Source organism: Marmota marmota, unplaced genomic scaffold, assembly GCF_001458135.2.
Source record: "Marmota marmota marmota unplaced genomic scaffold, marMar, whole genome shotgun sequence".
In the NCBI taxonomy this organism is placed as follows: Eukaryota; Metazoa; Chordata; class Mammalia; order Rodentia; family Sciuridae; genus Marmota; species Marmota marmota.
The window spans coordinates 24,501,481-24,520,249 of record NW_026000016.1 but is presented as its reverse complement, the minus strand read 5'-3'; the positions used below and the strand labels follow the sequence as shown (position 1 = coordinate 24,520,249).

At 44.3% G+C, this 18,769-nt stretch overlaps 1 protein-coding gene and 1 long non-coding RNA gene across 2 annotated transcripts in view; one reads left to right on the top strand and one right to left on the bottom strand.

The window, feature by feature from the left end:
• Capn2 (calpain 2) overlaps positions 1-15,233 on the top strand; it is a 53,448-nt gene extending 38,215 nt beyond the window's left edge. Inside the window, exons 11-21 of the mRNA XM_015483605.2 lie at positions 824-835; positions 1,858-2,069; positions 3,915-3,951; positions 4,897-4,962; positions 6,099-6,156; positions 9,071-9,135; positions 10,094-10,162; positions 10,741-10,819; positions 12,122-12,238; positions 12,492-12,550; positions 14,257-15,233. Of these exons, the coding sequence (XP_015339091.1) occupies positions 824-835; positions 1,858-2,069; positions 3,915-3,951; positions 4,897-4,962; positions 6,099-6,156; positions 9,071-9,135; positions 10,094-10,162; positions 10,741-10,819; positions 12,122-12,238; positions 12,492-12,550; positions 14,257-14,280 (798 nt within the window). The 3' untranslated portion in view covers positions 14,281-15,233. The remainder of the gene's footprint in view (positions 1-823; positions 836-1,857; positions 2,070-3,914; positions 3,952-4,896; positions 4,963-6,098; positions 6,157-9,070; positions 9,136-10,093; positions 10,163-10,740; positions 10,820-12,121; positions 12,239-12,491; positions 12,551-14,256) is intronic.
• LOC125618475 lies at positions 8,647-15,868 on the bottom strand. Its single transcript, XR_007349769.1, has 3 exons — positions 15,858-15,868; positions 15,550-15,561; positions 8,647-11,913 (listed from the first exon to the last, which is right to left on the bottom strand). It is a non-coding gene; the product is annotated as an uncharacterized LOC125618475 (long non-coding RNA).
• Between the last annotated feature and the right edge of the window lie 2,901 nt (positions 15,869-18,769).

The window sequence follows — 18,769 nt, the reverse complement described above, 5'->3', positions numbered from 1 at the left end:
TCCCAAGTCTTGTCCCTCTCTCCCCTCAGTCCCATGTTGCACGAGGTCACCATGGCAGCCTGAAAATGGTCACAGGGGGAGTATTTACACCGTGGGAAATAGAAAATACTACCAGGCAGGGATTCTGCCTGGCCCCAGAGCCAGTTTCCAGCACATTCTGGTGGACCCAGACAAGGCTCTTTGCTCACCCATCACTGGCAGCTTGGCCATTCTAAAAATGCACCTAGTTCTCCATCCCTCGGTCTCTGAAATGGAGCTGGAAACTTCTGGCCTGGAGCAGAATAGCTGCAAGGAAAATGCCAACAGAATTGCCCATAGTTGCCCCCGCTACCTCGTGCATTTGGGAATCCAGTGGGCTTTTGGAGTTGGGAAAGTCTTCTGTGATCTTTTGGCCCCATTTTAGAATTAAGGAAACTGAGACCCAAGACGGGAAGTGATTTGCTAAAGGAAATACTGTTGCTTCTTCTTGTGAGCCTAGTCCTGCTTCCCTTGACTGGGAACCAGGTATGGGCTTTGCCACTACTAGGCTGGTGACCATAGACAAGTCATTTCACATCTCCAAGCCTCTGTTCAATGCTCAATAAATTGGGGGTGGGGGTAGGGACTCTCATCCACATTACTGTCATAAGAGGATTTTTGTTTGTCTGTTTTACAATTTCGCCAATGTGGAAACATTTTGAGTTCCTTGGAAAGCAATTACCATGTCGATGTAGGTGATATTGCTAAAGCTAGAGAAAAGCGGGTAGCAAAGGAGACATCCATAGTGCCTGCATTTTTATTTATTGCTTTCCTAGAATCTGAATTGTGCTCCTTTATTTTGCAGGTTCCGGACGAGGTACGTCTGGCAAGCACCGGCCCCTGCCTCTGGGGACTCAGGTCCACCAACGTGCCTGAGGCTTAAACTGCAGAGCTCAGGGGGTGTGGTGAAGCATGAGTTGAGGCCGGAAGGATGGCTGCTGGTGCCCTCCCAAAGAAGTCGCTCCAGCTCTGCATCCCACTGGTCTGAGCTCAGGGCAAGATGTCCCAGAAAGCCTCTGTAGGATTTGCTGACTGTGTGTGACCCAGTAGAGCTTGTGCAGGGTTTAGTTCTGGGTGGACAACCCACAATCCTCAGACTGCAGGAGGCTTGTTGGAGTCTTGTGTGGTTCTGGGAAAGAGTAGAAAGGGAAACGAGGAACCCTGTGGACTGTTCCTTAAGACAAGGCGGGAGCATAGGGAAGACCCCTTTCCCAGGATGTGTGACCTCAGACAGGTGACAGCCTCTCTGCTCTTCAGTTTCTATTACAGTGAAACTATTCAGCCATCTACCTCACCAGGCTATTATGGGCATGAATTAAATTATGCCAGAGTGCTAATCAAATGAGATAAGATGCAAAGAGGCTGTGTGTCTATAAAGGCCATAATTATTAAAGTGGTCACACAGGGTGCCTGGACCCACCTGCTCTGCATTTGTCCCTGGGAAGGTGGCACTGACAGAGCACAGGGCTCTGTTGGATGGTGTGTGAGCTCTGCCCTAACAGCAGGACTTCCTTCTCAGCTCTTGGTTTTGTCTTTGCCTTAATTAGTAGGTTCTACACAGTGTAAAACTGAACCGGATTCCTGCTGTGGGGACTCTCACCCCGTAGAGTCACCTTGCAGAAGGCTAAGGAACTCTGTGAGGAAAGGCAGGCATCTCTGCAGACAGAGTTGAGTCCTGCCTCTGTGGCCAATTGTTTTTAATAGAAAATTGGCTTTTTATCTTAGTAATTCAGACATTTTCACTGTAATCTCTTTATCCCAAAGAGCAATAATGACGTTTATTTGGCACTCTTCCCCCTCTCTTCCCTCCCCAACCTCGTTTCTCTGTTTATTCATCAGTTAAGAGGGCAGACCAACATCCACCTCAGCAAAAAATTCTTCCTGACCACTCGAGCCAGGGAGCGGTCAGACACGTTCATCAACCTCCGGGAGGTTCTCAACCGCTTCAAGCTGCCCCCAGGAGAGTACATCCTCGTGCCCTCCACCTTTGAACCCAACAAGGATGGGGATTTCTGCGTCAGGGTGTTTTCTGAGAAGAAAGCTGACTACCAGTAGGTGGCTTGGTCCCTTCTTTGTGCCTGCCCCTTCCTGTTCCTAGCCACATTCTCTTTTTCGTTACTCTGAATGCTGGAGTCTCTTTCTATAAAATGTGGGAATTGACATACTGAAGAATTTTTAGTATTATACTCAGGTAAGCAAAGAAAAAAAAATCTCCTTAGACTATTAGACTGTTTCTTGTTGGAAAGAGGTAATAGGAGAGTGACTTCACAATCTAACTTCACAGTTGCATTTCTGAATTATCTGGTTGTCACTTTCATCTTAAGGGCTTATATTAAACTATCTGTGAGCTTCCACCCTTCACTTGGAGAAAGCTGGGCAGTACTGGCACAACCCTTGCTTTCCCAGGCCCCCAGCCCAGGAGAGCCACCAAGGTGTAAGTGACGATCTCAATGGTCCCCACCATAGTCAACAGGTCTCCAGGCCCTCCCCTTCCTCTTCAGGACCCAGCTCTTAGGAACCATTTTTGGTTGGTATCATAGTTCCCTGACATTGTTCATATGGCCTCAATTCACAGTGGTTTCTGCCACTTTGGCCACTGTCTCAACCATATATATTTGGTCGGTCACTTGATTGGCAGAGGATGGAATCAACCTGGTCAATTTAAATAAAAGGAAGTTTGCTGAAATGCTGTGGGGAATCCCAGCACTGATGGGGGGGGGGGGGAAGACTGGGAAGAGCAGCAGCCAAGGGTGTGCTGGAGGACCCCAGAGCATGTGACCCCTCTGACCTTGTGCCCAAGGTCCAACAGGCCAGGCTCAGCTCAGCCACCGGGTCGGCTGGCTCCTGTAGAGGGAAGAGCTGCGGTGAGAGGGAGGCCAGGGAACTGCCTTTGCTCCAAGACAACACGGGACAGAGAAATAAGTTCCCATGAGAAAGGGAGAGAAAACGCAGCTGGACAGCTGCAAGCTAATAAGCGCCACTAGAGCGTGGCTGCAGCCCCCCTGCCACTGGCAGGCTCTCTTCTTTTGCCAGTGCTTGTCACGGGGCAGGGGCCTTTCCTCTCAGCTCAGCGTCCTTGGAGGAAGCTCTGTGTGTTTAACTTAGTCTCCACTGGCAAGGAAGTGAGGACATGGTCAGTGTCATTAGTTGGTATCATGACCCTGTTCTTTGTCACACACTGCCCCTCCTCTCCCACCACAAGCCACTGTCCCAAAAAAGCACTGGCTCCCTCAGCTCTCTCCAGGATGAGCTACTACCCCTCAAAGCTGTCTGACTGCCCTGTTCCAGGATATCAATCCTGTTCCAGATCCCAGCTACAGGAAGGCCCCTGACCCTTTTTTCCTACAAGGCATTGACCCTGCACACAGGACTCTTGGGGGCCTAGCCGAAGATCCCAGGGGCCTAAGGAGGACCCTCCTACACTCTCTGTAGTGCAGAAGGACCTGGCTGTATACACAGGGACTGTGCACAGGCAAACCCTTCCCAGGCTGCAGTTGAAATTACACACAGCCACTGCCTGCCCCCTCCTTGACCTGAAGTTTAACACTTAGGCCATGGTGTTCAAGGCTCAGCACAAGGGCCTTGAAATGGCAGAGAGTTTCAATTAGAACTTAAAGACTGTCCTTAAGGCCAGGAGCTAAGTGAGTTGCTTAGTGTCCCAGCTGTCCCCTACATGGGAAGCCTGTGCTATTTGGTAAAGAACCAAACCTGACAGATTACTTCTGCTTCAGTTTCTGCTTCTTAAGGGAGGTGTTATCACAGAAACCTGGGGCACAGAGACATTCCCCCACCCTCCTTGTGCTGGATTTAAATGTTGAACTTCCACTTTAGTAGTGATTGCACTGCCGGTTCACCTGCCTTCCAGTAAGTAACACATAATATCCTTTTATTTCCAGAGTTGTTGATGACGAAATCGAGGCCAACCTTGAAGAGGTACTTGTAATTTTTTTTAATTTTTCCTACTCTGTTCTGGACATCCAGAGAGCAGTGGAGCAAAAAATAATGTCAAGGGTTTGGGAGGCACCTTGAACTTTATGAACACAGGTTGAAACTAAGGGTAATGGCCCTGTACTTGGAATCGAGTCTGCTTTCTGAGCCAGCCATGACCACACTGGGATCTGGGCCAGTCAGTCTCCTGCTCTCCAGTGGGGAATTCACCCACGTGCATAAGGAGGGTTATGTGGAGAAGGATAAGACACAAGTGCTGCACCGAGCAGGGACAGGCCCTTGTCACACCCCTTGCTGGGCCTTGCTCATTTATAAAATGGATGCACAGATGATAAGATTACTCAGGCTCCCACATTCTCAGAAAAAAATTTGATTCAGAGGTAAATCCTGGAGGGGTTTCAGGGATGTCACTTGGGAATTTCAAAAAAAGTCCCAACTTTAACAAATCCAAGTGGAAAAAGAATATCACAGAGGAAGGGGTTCTCCTCCCTCTCCAGGAAGAGGTCTGATGTGGCTCTGTAATCCCTTCAGCTGCTGGATTTCAATGCTTGTCTCTCATACCTAGGGGGAGACTGAACAATTTCGAAGAGCCTCCCAGACAATGGTCACTAGCCATTGCTGAAATCCTACTGGAACATTCCAGTCAGTCTTTGTAATTCCTAGACTCCATAAAGAAGATCATAAAAGGCCACTTGGGTTGGATATTAAAGATACCTGGATGAGAAATTAAAGTGGAGCTCCTTCCACAGAGTTTCTGTTTCCCTCACATGTGTTTAAACTAGAAAAAAAAAAATCCCAGTAGTTCTTCAAACTGTCTTTATCACAATCCCAACATCCTTAGCATTTGGGCCCAGAAGAAGAGGGGGAGTGGGTGTCTTTCTGTCATTCTCAAATCTGACCCATTATTTCCATTTGTGCCTCACCTTGCAGATCGATGTCAGCGAGGAGGACATCGATGATGGATTCAGGAGGCTGTTTGCTCAGTTGGCAGGGGAGGTAGGTGTTGTCCCGAACTCGGTGTTGACGTAAAACAAAAGACAGTGTTTGTCCTCAAGGAGATATCAGTTGAAAGGGAGAGAGAAAACAAACTGAACAAAAGCCGAGAATAATTGTAAATATAGCTGGATTTCAGCTCACACCTCTTGTCCACGTCCTCCCCAAGACCTCTGCAGGCTGCCCGCGGCCTCTATTCTTGTGGCCAGCTCTCCTCTATGTTTGTCCTTCCTTAGGATTCTTGGATTCACCTTGAAGTTCTTTTATTTTCTCTGTTCCGTGCTGAGGCATGAAACTTAGCCCCTTATCCTTGATTTCTTAAACAAAGCATCGCTATGTGGGGGACTTGGGAGGATTTCAAGTCTCAAGGATAAAAGCAACTTTATAAGGGATGATTAGACTTCCTATTCTTAAAATAATTCCCCAGCCATGGAGGCCCACTATAAAGTTATCAACCAACCCTCTTTCTTCCGAACAACTCCCAAAACAAAATTTCCTCCCATGATGTGAAGGAATTTGGCTCTCTCTGGCATCCACCATCAAGCTCATCTAGTGCCCCTCTACCTAACCAAAGACTCTCATTAAAGTCCTAAAAACTATCATCTGTTCCATGTTCCCACCTCCAGCCCCTCCCTCCTGGTTTCTCAAGGGAAGGGGCATTAAATTGAAGCACACGCATACACACCCAACACCCAGACAGGCAACCTTGGTTTTCAATGTTGGACTTGTCCCTCAGGTACACAAATATGTCTGACTGAACAGAGATACCTGAACCATGTCTGGAGAGCCATAGAGGAGGCACCAGTTCTTGGAGACTGTGTTACCAGTTCTTGAAGCCTGAGGTTTGAGTTTTAAAGCATGAAGAAGGCATGCTGGAAAGGAAGGAATAGTGTGCAAGAACTAGGTCAAAAAAGACCAGGAACATGATTCCTATAGCAAAAAAACAGTGACCTAGAGTGTGTTGTATAGTAAAATACCATCCAAGACAGGCTGGGCAGCTACTCAGTATAGATGGGGAATGCCGCACAGCCTCACCTGGGGCTGTTAGATGTGCAAACGAGACCTGCCCAACGTGCTGCACTGGGCTTCGCCCAGCTCCCACAGGGAGCCAATAACATGCTCTGGTCACTTGTCCACAGGATGCAGAGATCTCTGCCTTTGAACTGCAGACCATCCTGAGGAGAGTTCTGGCAAAGCGTAAGTGTCCCTTCCTTGCAAATCCGTCATCTTCTCCTTCCCCTGTGGACACAAGAGACACGAGAATCCTGTCTCATGCATACAGTGGCAGCTCTGGCTAAAGCATCCATCTCTATTCCTATAGAAACATTGTTGCCATTCCCACCACCACCACTAAACAATTGAGTGGAGGAGGACTTGAGTGATGTGATTGAAAAAGGAAAAATGGTTTCCAGGGTCTAGAGATCAAAGAAGAAACCTACTTGTTTCCGCTGCTGCGTACTAGTTCTGTGATCTGAACCAAGTCATAACGCCTCTCTGATTTTCCTTTCCTTATCTGCAAAATAGACACATTACGACTTGCTCTCTTACAAGTGGTCTTACATGAGGTAACATGTAGAAACTGCCTGGTGCACAGCCAGCCCTCCATAGATGGTAGCTGTTATTAGGTTTTTCTTACTGAAAGAGTGGAAACCAGAAAGCATTCTGTTGTTTCAGAATTCTCTGGCTGATTCAGTGAGGAATCACTGGTTTAGTGACAACATCTCCTTGGGCCAGGATGGGAAAATAAATGGCCCGTCTTACATTCAAGTTAAGGAAAATGGATTATAAAGTCCCATCTCTCCATTTTGTATTTAAATGAGCTTCATCTAACCAGTTCCTTGCTGGGAGAAATGTCACTTCATTTGAGCCACTAAGCCAAGCAAATGACTTCAAGGCTCTGAAAATATCAGCCGTCAGCCCAGGCTAAAGGGCTTCTATAAAGAAAGAATAAAAAACTTGAGATACAGACTTAAGAATAAGGTAGAGTTGTGGTTCCTGCACATCTTTTCAGCTTATTATTATTTCTTATGGGAAAAATATAATCCAAGGATTGATTGTTCAGTTCCCCCTACTGTTGATCACCAATGGGGAAGAGGAAGAAATAGTCCCCACCCTGTCAAGCTATCCCCCATCAAATTATTAATAATTATGCTGTTTTCAATACAGTAGCAAAATAGACAACAGCGTTTTATACAATTTCACAAATTATAAATCTATAATTATAAATCATAAAAAAGAATACATATATTTTCATATCCTGAACATCAGCCCTATGGATCATATCCAAATGTCTCATGGACTTCAAGGGTCATCATTCCCTCTGACAGCAGATTAGACGGCCACTTGCCTAACCCCATAAGATCAAAGTAAATCCTCCTTTTAGAGCCAGAGAAGGGTCCAGGGCCAGCAGGGTCTTCTGTCCCAATGTGTATGCACCTCCCAGAGACCATATAAACTGGCCCATGCCTTGTGTCCCCAGAACAAAAGGCCATTTTAGAGCATCTGTTATTCAGAGTGCTCACCAGGGAGAGCTGGGTGGCCAGAGCAGGGCTTCCCAAGGCTGGGCCCAGCCTATAACCTCCCTCCTCCAATTTAGGGGGAGGACAAGAAGATGTGTTTATCCTTGAGGTTTTTGCCAGGCACAAGTGAGGTCACAGGGCTCTTCAGCTGTGTGGCTGTCATGAGCCCGAGGACACTGAAGCCTCATTGTTTCTGCACAGATGGAAGGCGGGAGGGATCAGGCCATGCTTGGTTCAGCCTGCCCCTGTCTGGGGAGCAGCATTTGCTCCACACATGCCTCTGAGCCCAAGACCCTCCCCCTGCCTGCCTGGTGACTCCAGCCTCCTGCCCAAGGGCCCCACACACAGCCTTGTGCCCATACACAAGTAGGGGCTTGTGGCCAGGAGTGGCCACATCAAGACAGGTTAGGTTTCCAACATTTTACAAGGATGTAACCCAAAGGTTGGTTCCTCCTCATGAAGTCTGTAAGGAACCAGAGTCATATTTGTGGCAAGGGTCTCATAGTGCCAACCACCAGTGAGACAGGACTCCCTTAGTAGGATGCAGTAGCTTCTGGAGAGCTTCCAGGTCCTCAGGTTTGTCAGCCAACTGGGGACACAGGCAGTCCATATATGGCCTGTAGCTGAACAGATGAAGCAACCCTCTTCCTCTCAGAGGTCACAGCCCACAGCAAACTCACATGCCCTCTGGATTTGGAGGCTTTTTCCCTGACCAGCAACCACAGGGGGCTTTCCATCTGTGTGCACTTTCCATCTATATGCTTCTTTTACTTATTTAAAAAGCACTTGAGGGCTGGGGCTGTAGCTCAGTGGTAGAGCACTTGCCTAGCACATGTGGGGCACTGGGTTCAATCCTCAGCACCATATAAAATAAATAAATAAAATAAAGGTATAAAAAATAAGCAAGTCTATGTTCACAAAAATTCTTTTTTTTAATTTTTATTATTGGTTGTTCAAAAGATTACATAGTTCTTGACATACCATATTTCATACATTTGATTCAAGTGGGTTATGAACTCCCATTTTTACCCCGTTTACAGATTGCAGAATCACATCGGTTACACATCCACTGTTTTACATATTGCCATACTAGTGTCTGATGTATTCTGTTGCCTTTCCTATTCTCTACTATCCCCCCTCCCCTCCCCTCCCCTCCCCTCCCATCTTCTCTTTCTACCCCATCTACTGTAATTCACAAAAATTCTTTAAAAAAAAAGCACTTGAGCTAGACGTGGTGGTGTGCACCTGTAGTCCCAGCTACTTGAGAGGCTGAGGCAGGAGGATCATTTGGGTCCAGTTCTGGGCCAATGCAGAAACATAGTGAGACCCTGTCTGAAACCATTAAATAAAAATAAAAATAACAAGCACCTATTCAAACACCATTTTCCCACAGCAAATATACAGAGAAGTCTGCAGAAAAATATAACATAATCTCTGTATTGTCCCAGTATGGCAGCCACCTCCCACATGTACCCTCATGGAGTAATTTAAATGGCTATTGTGTGGGGGCCACAGAGAAAGGACATTTTCATTTTTGTGGAAAGTTATGTTGGACAGTGCTCTAAAAGATTTTGTTCATTTTGTCTTTTTAGGTCAAGATATCAAGTCAGATGGCTTCAGCATTGAGACTTGCAAAATCATGGTGGACATGCTGGATGTATCCTTTAAAGTGCCCCAAAGAACAGAGACTGGGAGTTAAAAATCTCACTCCAGAGATGTTCCAATGTATTACCTTCTCCCCATGCAAAATAGCCAGTCGCACCCTCCCAACTGGGGGGCTACAGTGGGACTGTCCTTAGCACTGAGCTGCCTTCCCAGGGAGACATGAAGAACCCCAGATGAAGGAAACTGAAGTGCCTCCCCTGCCTACCTCCATAAGCTCAGAGGGCGGTCAGCCAGAATCTGTCCTGGGGCTGCTGCAGAGATCTCAACAGTACACCTGCCATACTCTGCCCAGAGCAGCCTGGGTTGTTTCCTGAGTGACAGTATTTCCACTATTTCTCCTGGGAAAATGGTCCCTAAGCCATAATATTTCTGATATGAATCTATTTTCTTTGGTCAAGATTTTCTTCTAGATCTATAGATGAAGCCCACTTCCAAAAGCATTCTCCTTCCCTTTTGATCTAGTTCCTTCCTAGGCCACCAAGAGCAATCCCAAGAGCAGACTAATCAGCTTCTCTACTTGTTTCTGAGCTTAGTGAGAATGATGGTAAGGTTCTGAAACATTTTATCTAGTACAATCATGGCGTGCACCCATTATGTAGTCCCCTCTCAAGAGGCCTCTTATAAATACTCCAAATAATGCTTTAAAAAAAAATGACAAGGGCTCAGCCATCTGAATCCATCTGCATATCATCCCATGGCTTATTTATAGCAGGATCTGGAGCCACCACAGTACCACCAGGTGAAAAGATCACCCAGGAGGTTTCTATCTTGCCCTTCCTCCAACCCTTTACATGGAGGGTTGGCAATGTGAAAAGCAGGAGAGGGATCGTTCTGCAAAACCTCTTTGTATATGTGCTGTGATAATCAGAAGATCCAGATAGGAGGACAAACCAGGTGACAGGATGCCCAAATGATGTCAGACTCCATGAGCTTTCCTTGACTGAAGGCAGTCGGATGGGAGCGGCAAGCTGGGGCTGAAGGAGTTCTACATTCTCTGGACGAAGATTCAGAAATACCAAGTATGATCCCAGGAGGGCTCCGGGAGGGCAGGAGGATCTGTGTCAGGGAACTCTCTAGGCATATTCTTTAAGGTGCAACAACTCTTCTGGAGGGTAGAGGAATATTTCCAAGGGGTTGGGCCTTTATCTGTATGGAGGTCAGAAGGAGGACAGACTGGGCTGGACAAATGCAAAAAAACAAACAAACAAAACAAGGACTTTGCAAACTAAGTGGTCTATTCCAGCCTTGACTGGATTAGTGACAAGAAATGGGGTTGCCTAAAAGCCATTATCAAGGGTTTCCTGCAAAGGCTGTGTGGCCCTTTGTAGTTAGGCTTTGTGTCAGCTCAAGTACAAAAATTGCATGAGACAATGACCTGTGCCCATGATAATTGCCTAGCTAATTTGATGGGCATATTTCCAAACCTGCTCACAGAGAGAGGCAAAATACTATTAGCTATTTAAGGTACAAACATGGACAATTCTAGCAAGGCCAAACTAGAGGCCTGGAGAACTTCATCCCACTCTGTACATACTACAGTTTGCCACCTGTTTTTTGTTTTGGGTCATGGTTTTTATAACTATTTTCTTTCTTCCAGAAAATTTACCGGGAAATCGATGTTGACAGGTCTGGTACCATGAATTCCTACGAGATGAGGAAAGCACTAGAAGAAGCAGGTAACACTTCACAATCTAGCTCCTTCCCTTTGTTTTTTTCCACCTGCAGCATACTGAACATTTATATTACACCATGCAATATAAAGCTTGGTTGGTGAGTTATGACAAAAAGCAGGTTCGGGTCTAATACATACTCATCTGTTTCATTCTCCTCTTAAAAACTATTTGGTCAAATTAAATGCAGTCCCTGAGGCTCTGCCTTCAGTGCCTTTTGAATCCAGATTTCCTTCAAAGCAGTCTGGCAGGGCAAACAGGCAGGGCTAGCTCTTAACTGACCTGCCCCCATGCTCCTCCTTCCTGGGTAGAGTTGTTTAGGCAGAAATGGAATGTCTCATCTCAACCCTTCCAAGAAGTCCCTAGTAGAACTAGACAGCAATAAATAGGACATAAGCTTGGGGTTAGACCAGCAGAGTAGGAAACTGGTGTGCTTTAGGGACAAACATGACAAGAGGCTATGCACTCTGTTAACTGTGATGTAATGGTACAGGAGAGACTCCAAAGAACAGTGGTATAAATAAGATATACCTTTCCCTCAAGCCATCCAAGGCTGGGGTGGTGCCTTCTACTGTTAAGGCCCTTGGCTCTTCCTATCATGTTGCTTCATTAGCCACTAAGGCTCTAGGACAACTTGCTACCACAACCACAAACCACAAACAGCTTAGCAGAAGAGCTCTGTGCCTTTAAGGGCACACCCATCACTTCTGCTTACACATCCTATTGGCTAAAATTTAGTCACAAGGAAAGCTGGGAAATGCAGTCTTAATTCCAGGCAGCCATAGTCTCATTGAAAATGCATTTACTGTGGAACAAGGAAGAATTAATATTAGTTTACCACAAATTGTTTCTGCCACTTACATCCAGGATGAGACTGAGCTCCAAGCTGATTCAGAGCTAACTAAACAAACATGGAAAGGAAGCATGGTTCACAGCCTGTAGTAGCATGACAATGGAAAAAAGAGGCAAGAAAAATCTTATGCATTATTAAGGAAGCAAGCAAAACAACAGCAAACAGTTTGGAAACAAAAGAAACAAAGGTACTGGTTTTGCAAAGTAAAACCAGTCTCAGACTGGAGATGTAGCTCAGCGGTAGAGCACTTGCCTAGCACATGCACAAGGCCCTGGGTTCAATTCCCAGCACTGGGAAAAATAAATAAATAAATCTCACATAAGAGCAAGCAGCCCAGAGACAAAAGTGATTGTAGTTGTAATTTGAAGTGTCATCTCAGTTCCATAACCTGTCTACAGAGCTACATGATGCAACCTAATATTTAGCAATGAGTTTGTTTGTTCACTTAACTTCAGGTTTCAAGATGCCCTGTCAACTTCACCAAGTGATCGTTGCTCGGTTTGCTGATGATCAGCTCATCATCGATTTTGATAATTTTGTACGGTGTTTGGTTCGGCTGGAAACGTTATTCAGTACGTGAACATTTGGGGAAATACTTATTTCAGTTCTTTGGGTACAAAAGCAGCTTTCCTTTCACCACAGTGCAGTCACCTGAACCAGAGACATGGTCTGTCCAGGGACTGAGAATAAAATTCCCTCTTTGTTAGCTTGGGGAAAGAGGAAAAAATGCTTGTGGCAGTCAATGAAATCAGCTGCCAAGTTGGGATGACTTGATCTCTGTCTTGGCTCACTTGCTTCTGACATCTCCTTTGTCTCCCTCCACAGAGATCTTTAAGCAGCTGGATCCCGAAAATACTGGAACGATAGAGCTCGACCTTATTTCTGTAAGTCAGCAGCTCACGCCAACCACCTCTCTCCTAAGGGGACTGGGGGAAGGCGGGAACAGAACGGCCTGTTCCTTGGATGACCTGCCTTTTAAAGTTTTATTATAAAATTTTTCTGGTCCTTTGGGGATAGTCCTGTAAATGGCTATCAATCAAATCCCACAGCGCACTGTTGTTATTGTTTCTCAACTGGCCTACTGATTTAAGAGTTCAAGAAAACACACCTAGCTCCCTCTTCCCATGAGCTTTGACTACAGCATAGCACAAGGTTAAGCTAAGAAGAGGGTGGCTGCCAGATCACTCTCAGAAAAAGGAACTGCTGATCCGTGTGTCTTAGAGAAGGTACTTATGTAAAGAAACCCTGTGGATGAAAGTTGCGTTTGGGGAAGACCTGTCATTCTCAGACCAGATCTATGTAAAATGCTTTCCAAGAAAATTTTCTCTACTTCCTCCCCACTAAATTAAAGATTAAACTAGCAATAGTAAATAGGTTTGCCATGGATAATTATACATTGCTGGGTCTGGAACCCAGCAATGTCCATCTCTGAAACGAACATCAATCAAATTAAGTTGGTATGTCAATTCACAAAAAGCAATGCCATCCTGATGATAGCTTTGAGGGAAAGAACCTTCTGTCCTCAGGATAGCTGAAGAAGCCAGGTGGGGTAACCATCCATTATCACAGGGCTCCAGTCTTCATTTCTCTGAACCCAGGAGAACAGAATCTGGAGTGGCACAGGCCCCAAAGGGATGTGGTGAGATGGCCAAGGTTGGGTGGGAATGGCACTGTCATCAATCCTATCCATGTAACAGAGAAGCAAAGTGTTACCAGGTCTAAGGGACGGGCAACCCGTCCCTTGAATTTTGAACTGTGGAAGAAGCCAGCAACCAAAGGGTTGTTTCACTGTGCTATAACGGATCATAAAGTGCCTTTATCCAACTGAAAAATAGTTTAGCTGTTTACAAATCATGCCAACTTGCTTAAAACTCTATATTGCCTAGAAAATATCCCTGAGACTGCAAGCTAGAGAAGAGTAAATACGATTGTGACATAAACCATGCCATGTATTAGGTTCTGGAAACTTCTGGCCTCTTCTGGATATCCTGTTTTCCCTACCCCTGTCCACCTATCCTGGCCTGCCTCTTCAGTCCACTCCTTCCTCTTTCCTCTGAGCACATCTTACCCACTGGCTCTTATCCCTTCTCAAGAGATCCCTGGGGATCCCTGCCTCAGTAGTCTTGCCAAGGAGGAACTGTGTCCAGAAAACCTCCCTCTCATTTGCTGTGATTTTCAGCCTTGGCTGCAAGTTATGTCACTGAGGGGCTTTGTATATCCCAGACCATATCATTCCAATATAGACCTAAGGTTGAAAACCACTGGTTTCTGGATATCCACTCCCTGACAAACTAACTTCTGATGTGATGTTCCAAGACAGAGATGTAAAAATGCTAGTATAATACTTGCATTTCACTCAATGCATTTAGTCCATTCTGCAGTGACCATCTGATTCAAATAACACAGTCGCTGGACCTGTACAGAGCTGGCTAGATTCAAGAACTTAGGTAGAAAAATGTTAGTACACTGATATTTTAGTTCTTGCTCAGCTTTTCTGGTATAACAATCTTCAACAATAATCCAAAGGGCTTAAATAGCCTTTAAGTTTAAAAATGCCTAATGAAATAATTTGTTTTTCTTCTTCCCACAGTGGCTCTGTTTTTCAGTACTTTGAAGTCATAATTCATCTACCTGAAGACTTCTCATGGGAAAAAAAAATCAGCCAAGGACTACCAGACAAAAATTTTGTATCTGGACCTTGAAGTTATGGGAACATTTACTTAAACTGATGATTATAGCTGAAAAATACTATTTGAGATAGCAAAAACTTTCACATATCAAAGTAAAAGATTTGCATATCATTATCCTACAGGCAAGTGAGTCACTTAACCCTTGGTAAGCTAAAGGAAAGCTTTAAACTTGTAAATAGTATACACTTTTTACTTTTACACACTCTCCTGTTCATAGCAATATTAAATCAGGAAGAAAAGCAGCTGAGCAAACATAAGTCAATCTCAAAGGCTACAAGGCCCTTGCTGGAAATATTTAAAGCAACTTCAAGTTTTAAAATGCAGCTGTGGTATCTACCAAACAGCAGCCCAGAGCCTGCCATTTCCCTAGAGCGAACCAGATATAGGGTGCATCATGAAGTCATATTTACTCTCGTGGCATCTAAAGACTCTAGGGGAAAAAGCTTACCTCCATCATTTGGGTTAAACAAGAGACAGGTTTTATATAATATTGATTGGTAACAGTGAGTCGTTCTTAAACTCAAGTCCTTGAGCATATTTGGCCTTAATTAAGGAGTTAGTCTTCTAAATACTGAAGGGATTCTACTCGTGACCATCTGAAGCAGTGTGCCAAAACCACGCATCCAGTTTGCAAACTGTCAGCGATAAAGGACAAAACAAGCCGTTGGCCGCCTCGAGAAAGTTTATGTACTTCATTGCTACTAGTATGTGCATCGGGTTAGGGAGGACCCTGCTGAGCAGCTCTTGTGGAAATGACGCAAGCTGGTTTCCTGGCTTTGGCCTCGGGAAAATGTTAGCAACATTATAAAAATATTGCCTCTGTTGCCTTATTGCCTTCCAAATGTCCTGTTAAATAAAGAGTTGCCCCATGCAGTCACACCATGCTGTTCCTTTTCCCTCCTGGAGGGTGGTCCTAGTGGAATGGGGTATGGACCTACATAATTATAGCTTGTTTCTGCTTAAGTGAGGAATATTACCTCTTGTAAATGCACATACTGAGAAGATATCTTACCTGTAATTAAATGGTAGAACTATACAATACTTTAAAAATCAGAAACTAATACTTTGACCATGAAGGGCAGCTCTAATTTCTACAGCTTGCTGGTCTTTTTTAAGGAGGCACAGACTTGTGTGCCTTTCTGGAAGTTCCCTGCATTAGCTGAAAGCCCAGTGTCACTGTGGCCAGCAGTGACTGGTGTAGGGAGCTGAGAAAATAGGCAGATTATATCACTGGTCAGCTGCCATGGATCCTTGGGAAAGATTTGCGATGACTCAATAGGCAAATGCCATCTAATACTTCCTGAAAAGGTGAGTCAATAGATTTCCCAAACTCAACTCCAATGCACTGAAGTTCTTCCTACTTGCCGAGTGGATCTTGCTGGCCACTTGGGGATTAGAAAACGTGGGTATAATCAAAATACACCAGGGTGTGTAGTTTTTCTGTTTAGCAGCACAGTTTTCAGGACAGAAATGATAGGGGAGGGGTCTTCTGATTAGGTACAGAGTGGGGCAGAGGGCAGGCCCCCACCAATCAGCAGAGGCTATACCAAACCTGGACTGTGATGGAGAACACGCCCCTCTTGCTAGACTTTCATCTGGAGAGCTGACCCAGTGGACTTTACCATTTTAGTTGCAATAAGAGATAAGGTTTAAAAAAGAAATAGGGCACGTGCTTATCATAGCCAACTTAGAAAAGACTAAAAATGGGGGCAAATTGACCAAGCATCCTGAGTTTTCTCCCCTAAGATTTGTCAATTTTGTCTATTTTACAGGGGGGGAAATTATAAACAAAGTAAACCTTCCCTTTCTGACCCTGTACAAACTCACCCTGAATTAAACCCTCATTAATTGCAATACCAGGCCCACCTCAGCCCCGCCATCAACTACACTCGCTCCCTGTCTTCAGTTTCTTTTCCTACAGTAAACGCACCTATGTGCTTTCCACATCCCAAAGAACATAGCCTACTCCCACCCCTCCATCTTTCCTTCAAACAAGCATCCTGAGTGGTTGCCCATACTAGACCTAGTTCTCTAGTTGTTTCTCATCGATCCCTTCACCTGGTACAATGGGGCTAAATAGCCTTTCACTTTTTAAATCCACTTTTTTTTTGCCTTTAAAAAAAATTTATTCATTTTAGACAAATAAGACAGTAGATTATGTTTTGACATATTATACACACATGGAGTATAATTCTGACCATTTACTTCCTAATGTCAAATACTACAAACACCTACCAGTCCCCCATCTCTCTGGGCCTTTTTGCTACTTTTAACTCCATTCTCTATTCCCTGAATCGAGAATCTGTATTCTCCAGGTTTTCTTAATGTCTGCTTCTCTGGCTAACTCTGATGACTCCTTTCATGTGACAACACCAGGCCATCCTTCTCTGCCCCTAAGTAAAATTCCTCAATGGCTCCAAGGCCTTTAGGACCTAAGCATAATCTTTAGTTTATATATCCCCGCCCCCGCCCCGCCCCCCTCCCCCCACAAGGCATGGTCCACTCTCCAGTTGGTTTACTCCTCACCATTTGCAAAAATCAAAAAATTCCACTATCATAAAAATATGACATTATAGTAAGACTATAATATATATGTATATTATTAATGTATAATAGTATACATTATAATATATCTGAAAAACATTGACACATGTTCATCAGATAATTGAATAAATTACACAATGGAGTATTATGTAGTCATTAAAAACCCTGTTGATACTTATACAATGTCAAGCATAAAACAAGACATTACTGCTTAACAGTATGCTCTCGATAATTCAAGAGAAAAAAAATTCATTGACAAGACTACAAAGAAACACAACCAAGTGCAATAGTGCCTCTAAAGTGGCCTTTCCCCCCTTTATAACTTTTCTATATTTTTTCTATACTTTGATATTTTTTAAAAATATTTTTTAGTTGTAGTTGGACACAATACCTTTACTTATTTATTTTTATGTGGTGCTGAGGATTGAACCCAGGGCCTCGCACGTGCTAGGCAAGTGCTCTACCGCTGAGCCACAATCCTAGCCCTATACTGATATATTTCTATAAGCTTCAATAAGGATACTTTGATAATAAATTAAAAACCAAAATCAGAAAATAAAACAAATGTTCTAAATTTAGGATTAAGGAATATAAAACTGAGATTATTATTGTTTCCTGGTTTTCACATCTTCCTTTTCCATACATTTGTATAATTCTTTTGGGGGTGGGTACCAGGGATTGAACCACTGAGCCACATCCCCAGCCCTTCTTTATATTTTATTTAGATATAGTGTCTTACTAAGTTGCTTAGAGCCTCACTAAATTGCTGAGGTTGACTTTGAACTTTAGATCCTCCTGTTTCAGCTTCCTGGGCTGCTGAGACTACAGGCATGCAGCACTGCAGCTGGCTGCATAATTCTTTAGTTTACCAAGCACTTCTCATATAGTACTTGGTATGATTTCCCTTTCAGCTCTGAAGTATGCATGAGATAGGTGGGCTCTTGGAGAGACTGACTAGACCTTGGTAATGGAGACCCAGATCTTCAAGCAAAATTAACCATGCTTGTCTCTTTCACTAGATGAATAAAAGCTCCAGTGTATATCTGTATCAGATCAAGTAGGACAAAAACACAAATGTCACCAGATTCAAACACAATGTACCCACAACTGATTTATAGTTAGATTGTTTAACCAAAAGGAAACACCCTGAACTCAAATAATAAATGGTTGACATGAGATCTGACTTTCACAAAAGCTTGCCTGAGAACCTGTACATTTCTTCCCAGGAAAATTATATATATTGTCAAGAGCTCAACCCTGGGCAGGTGACTTGTCTCAAGAGGTATGAGGCACCTGTGCCCTGCTTTTAGAGTGTGATACCTCTGCTCTCCTTTAATAAATTTTTGCTTGTGCCTTGCTTTTGATACATCCTGAAATTCTTTTCAGCAGCTGTCAGGAACCTGTCTCGGTTGAATCGAGGTCCCACTGCCTCCTCGAAGGGACCTCCTCAGACTCCTGTCAGTGACAATCAAAGGCAATGGCATTAAACTCCATTGTATCTATCAGGAAAATAAGGCACAGGATGATCAAGTGTCCTGGGCACGGTCATTTAATGGATTAGTTAAGTCCAGCAGCCCAGTTCTAGATTGCATGTTGAATTTATTTCCTATTGCTATAATAGCATTTAATACAAATTATTTTAAAAATACATAATAATGCACAGTTCTGTAGATCAGAAGTTCAACCCCAGTCCCATCAACACTTTCCTTCTGGAGGGATGGATTCATTTCCTGGCAGGCCTATGCAAGTTGGCAGAGTCCAATTCCATGTGGCTAAAGGACTGACCTTCCACATTCCCTAACTCATGATCCCTTTGAAGAGAAGGGTCTCTTCTTGGGAGACCCTTGGGACTCCTGGCTTCCTCTTCTA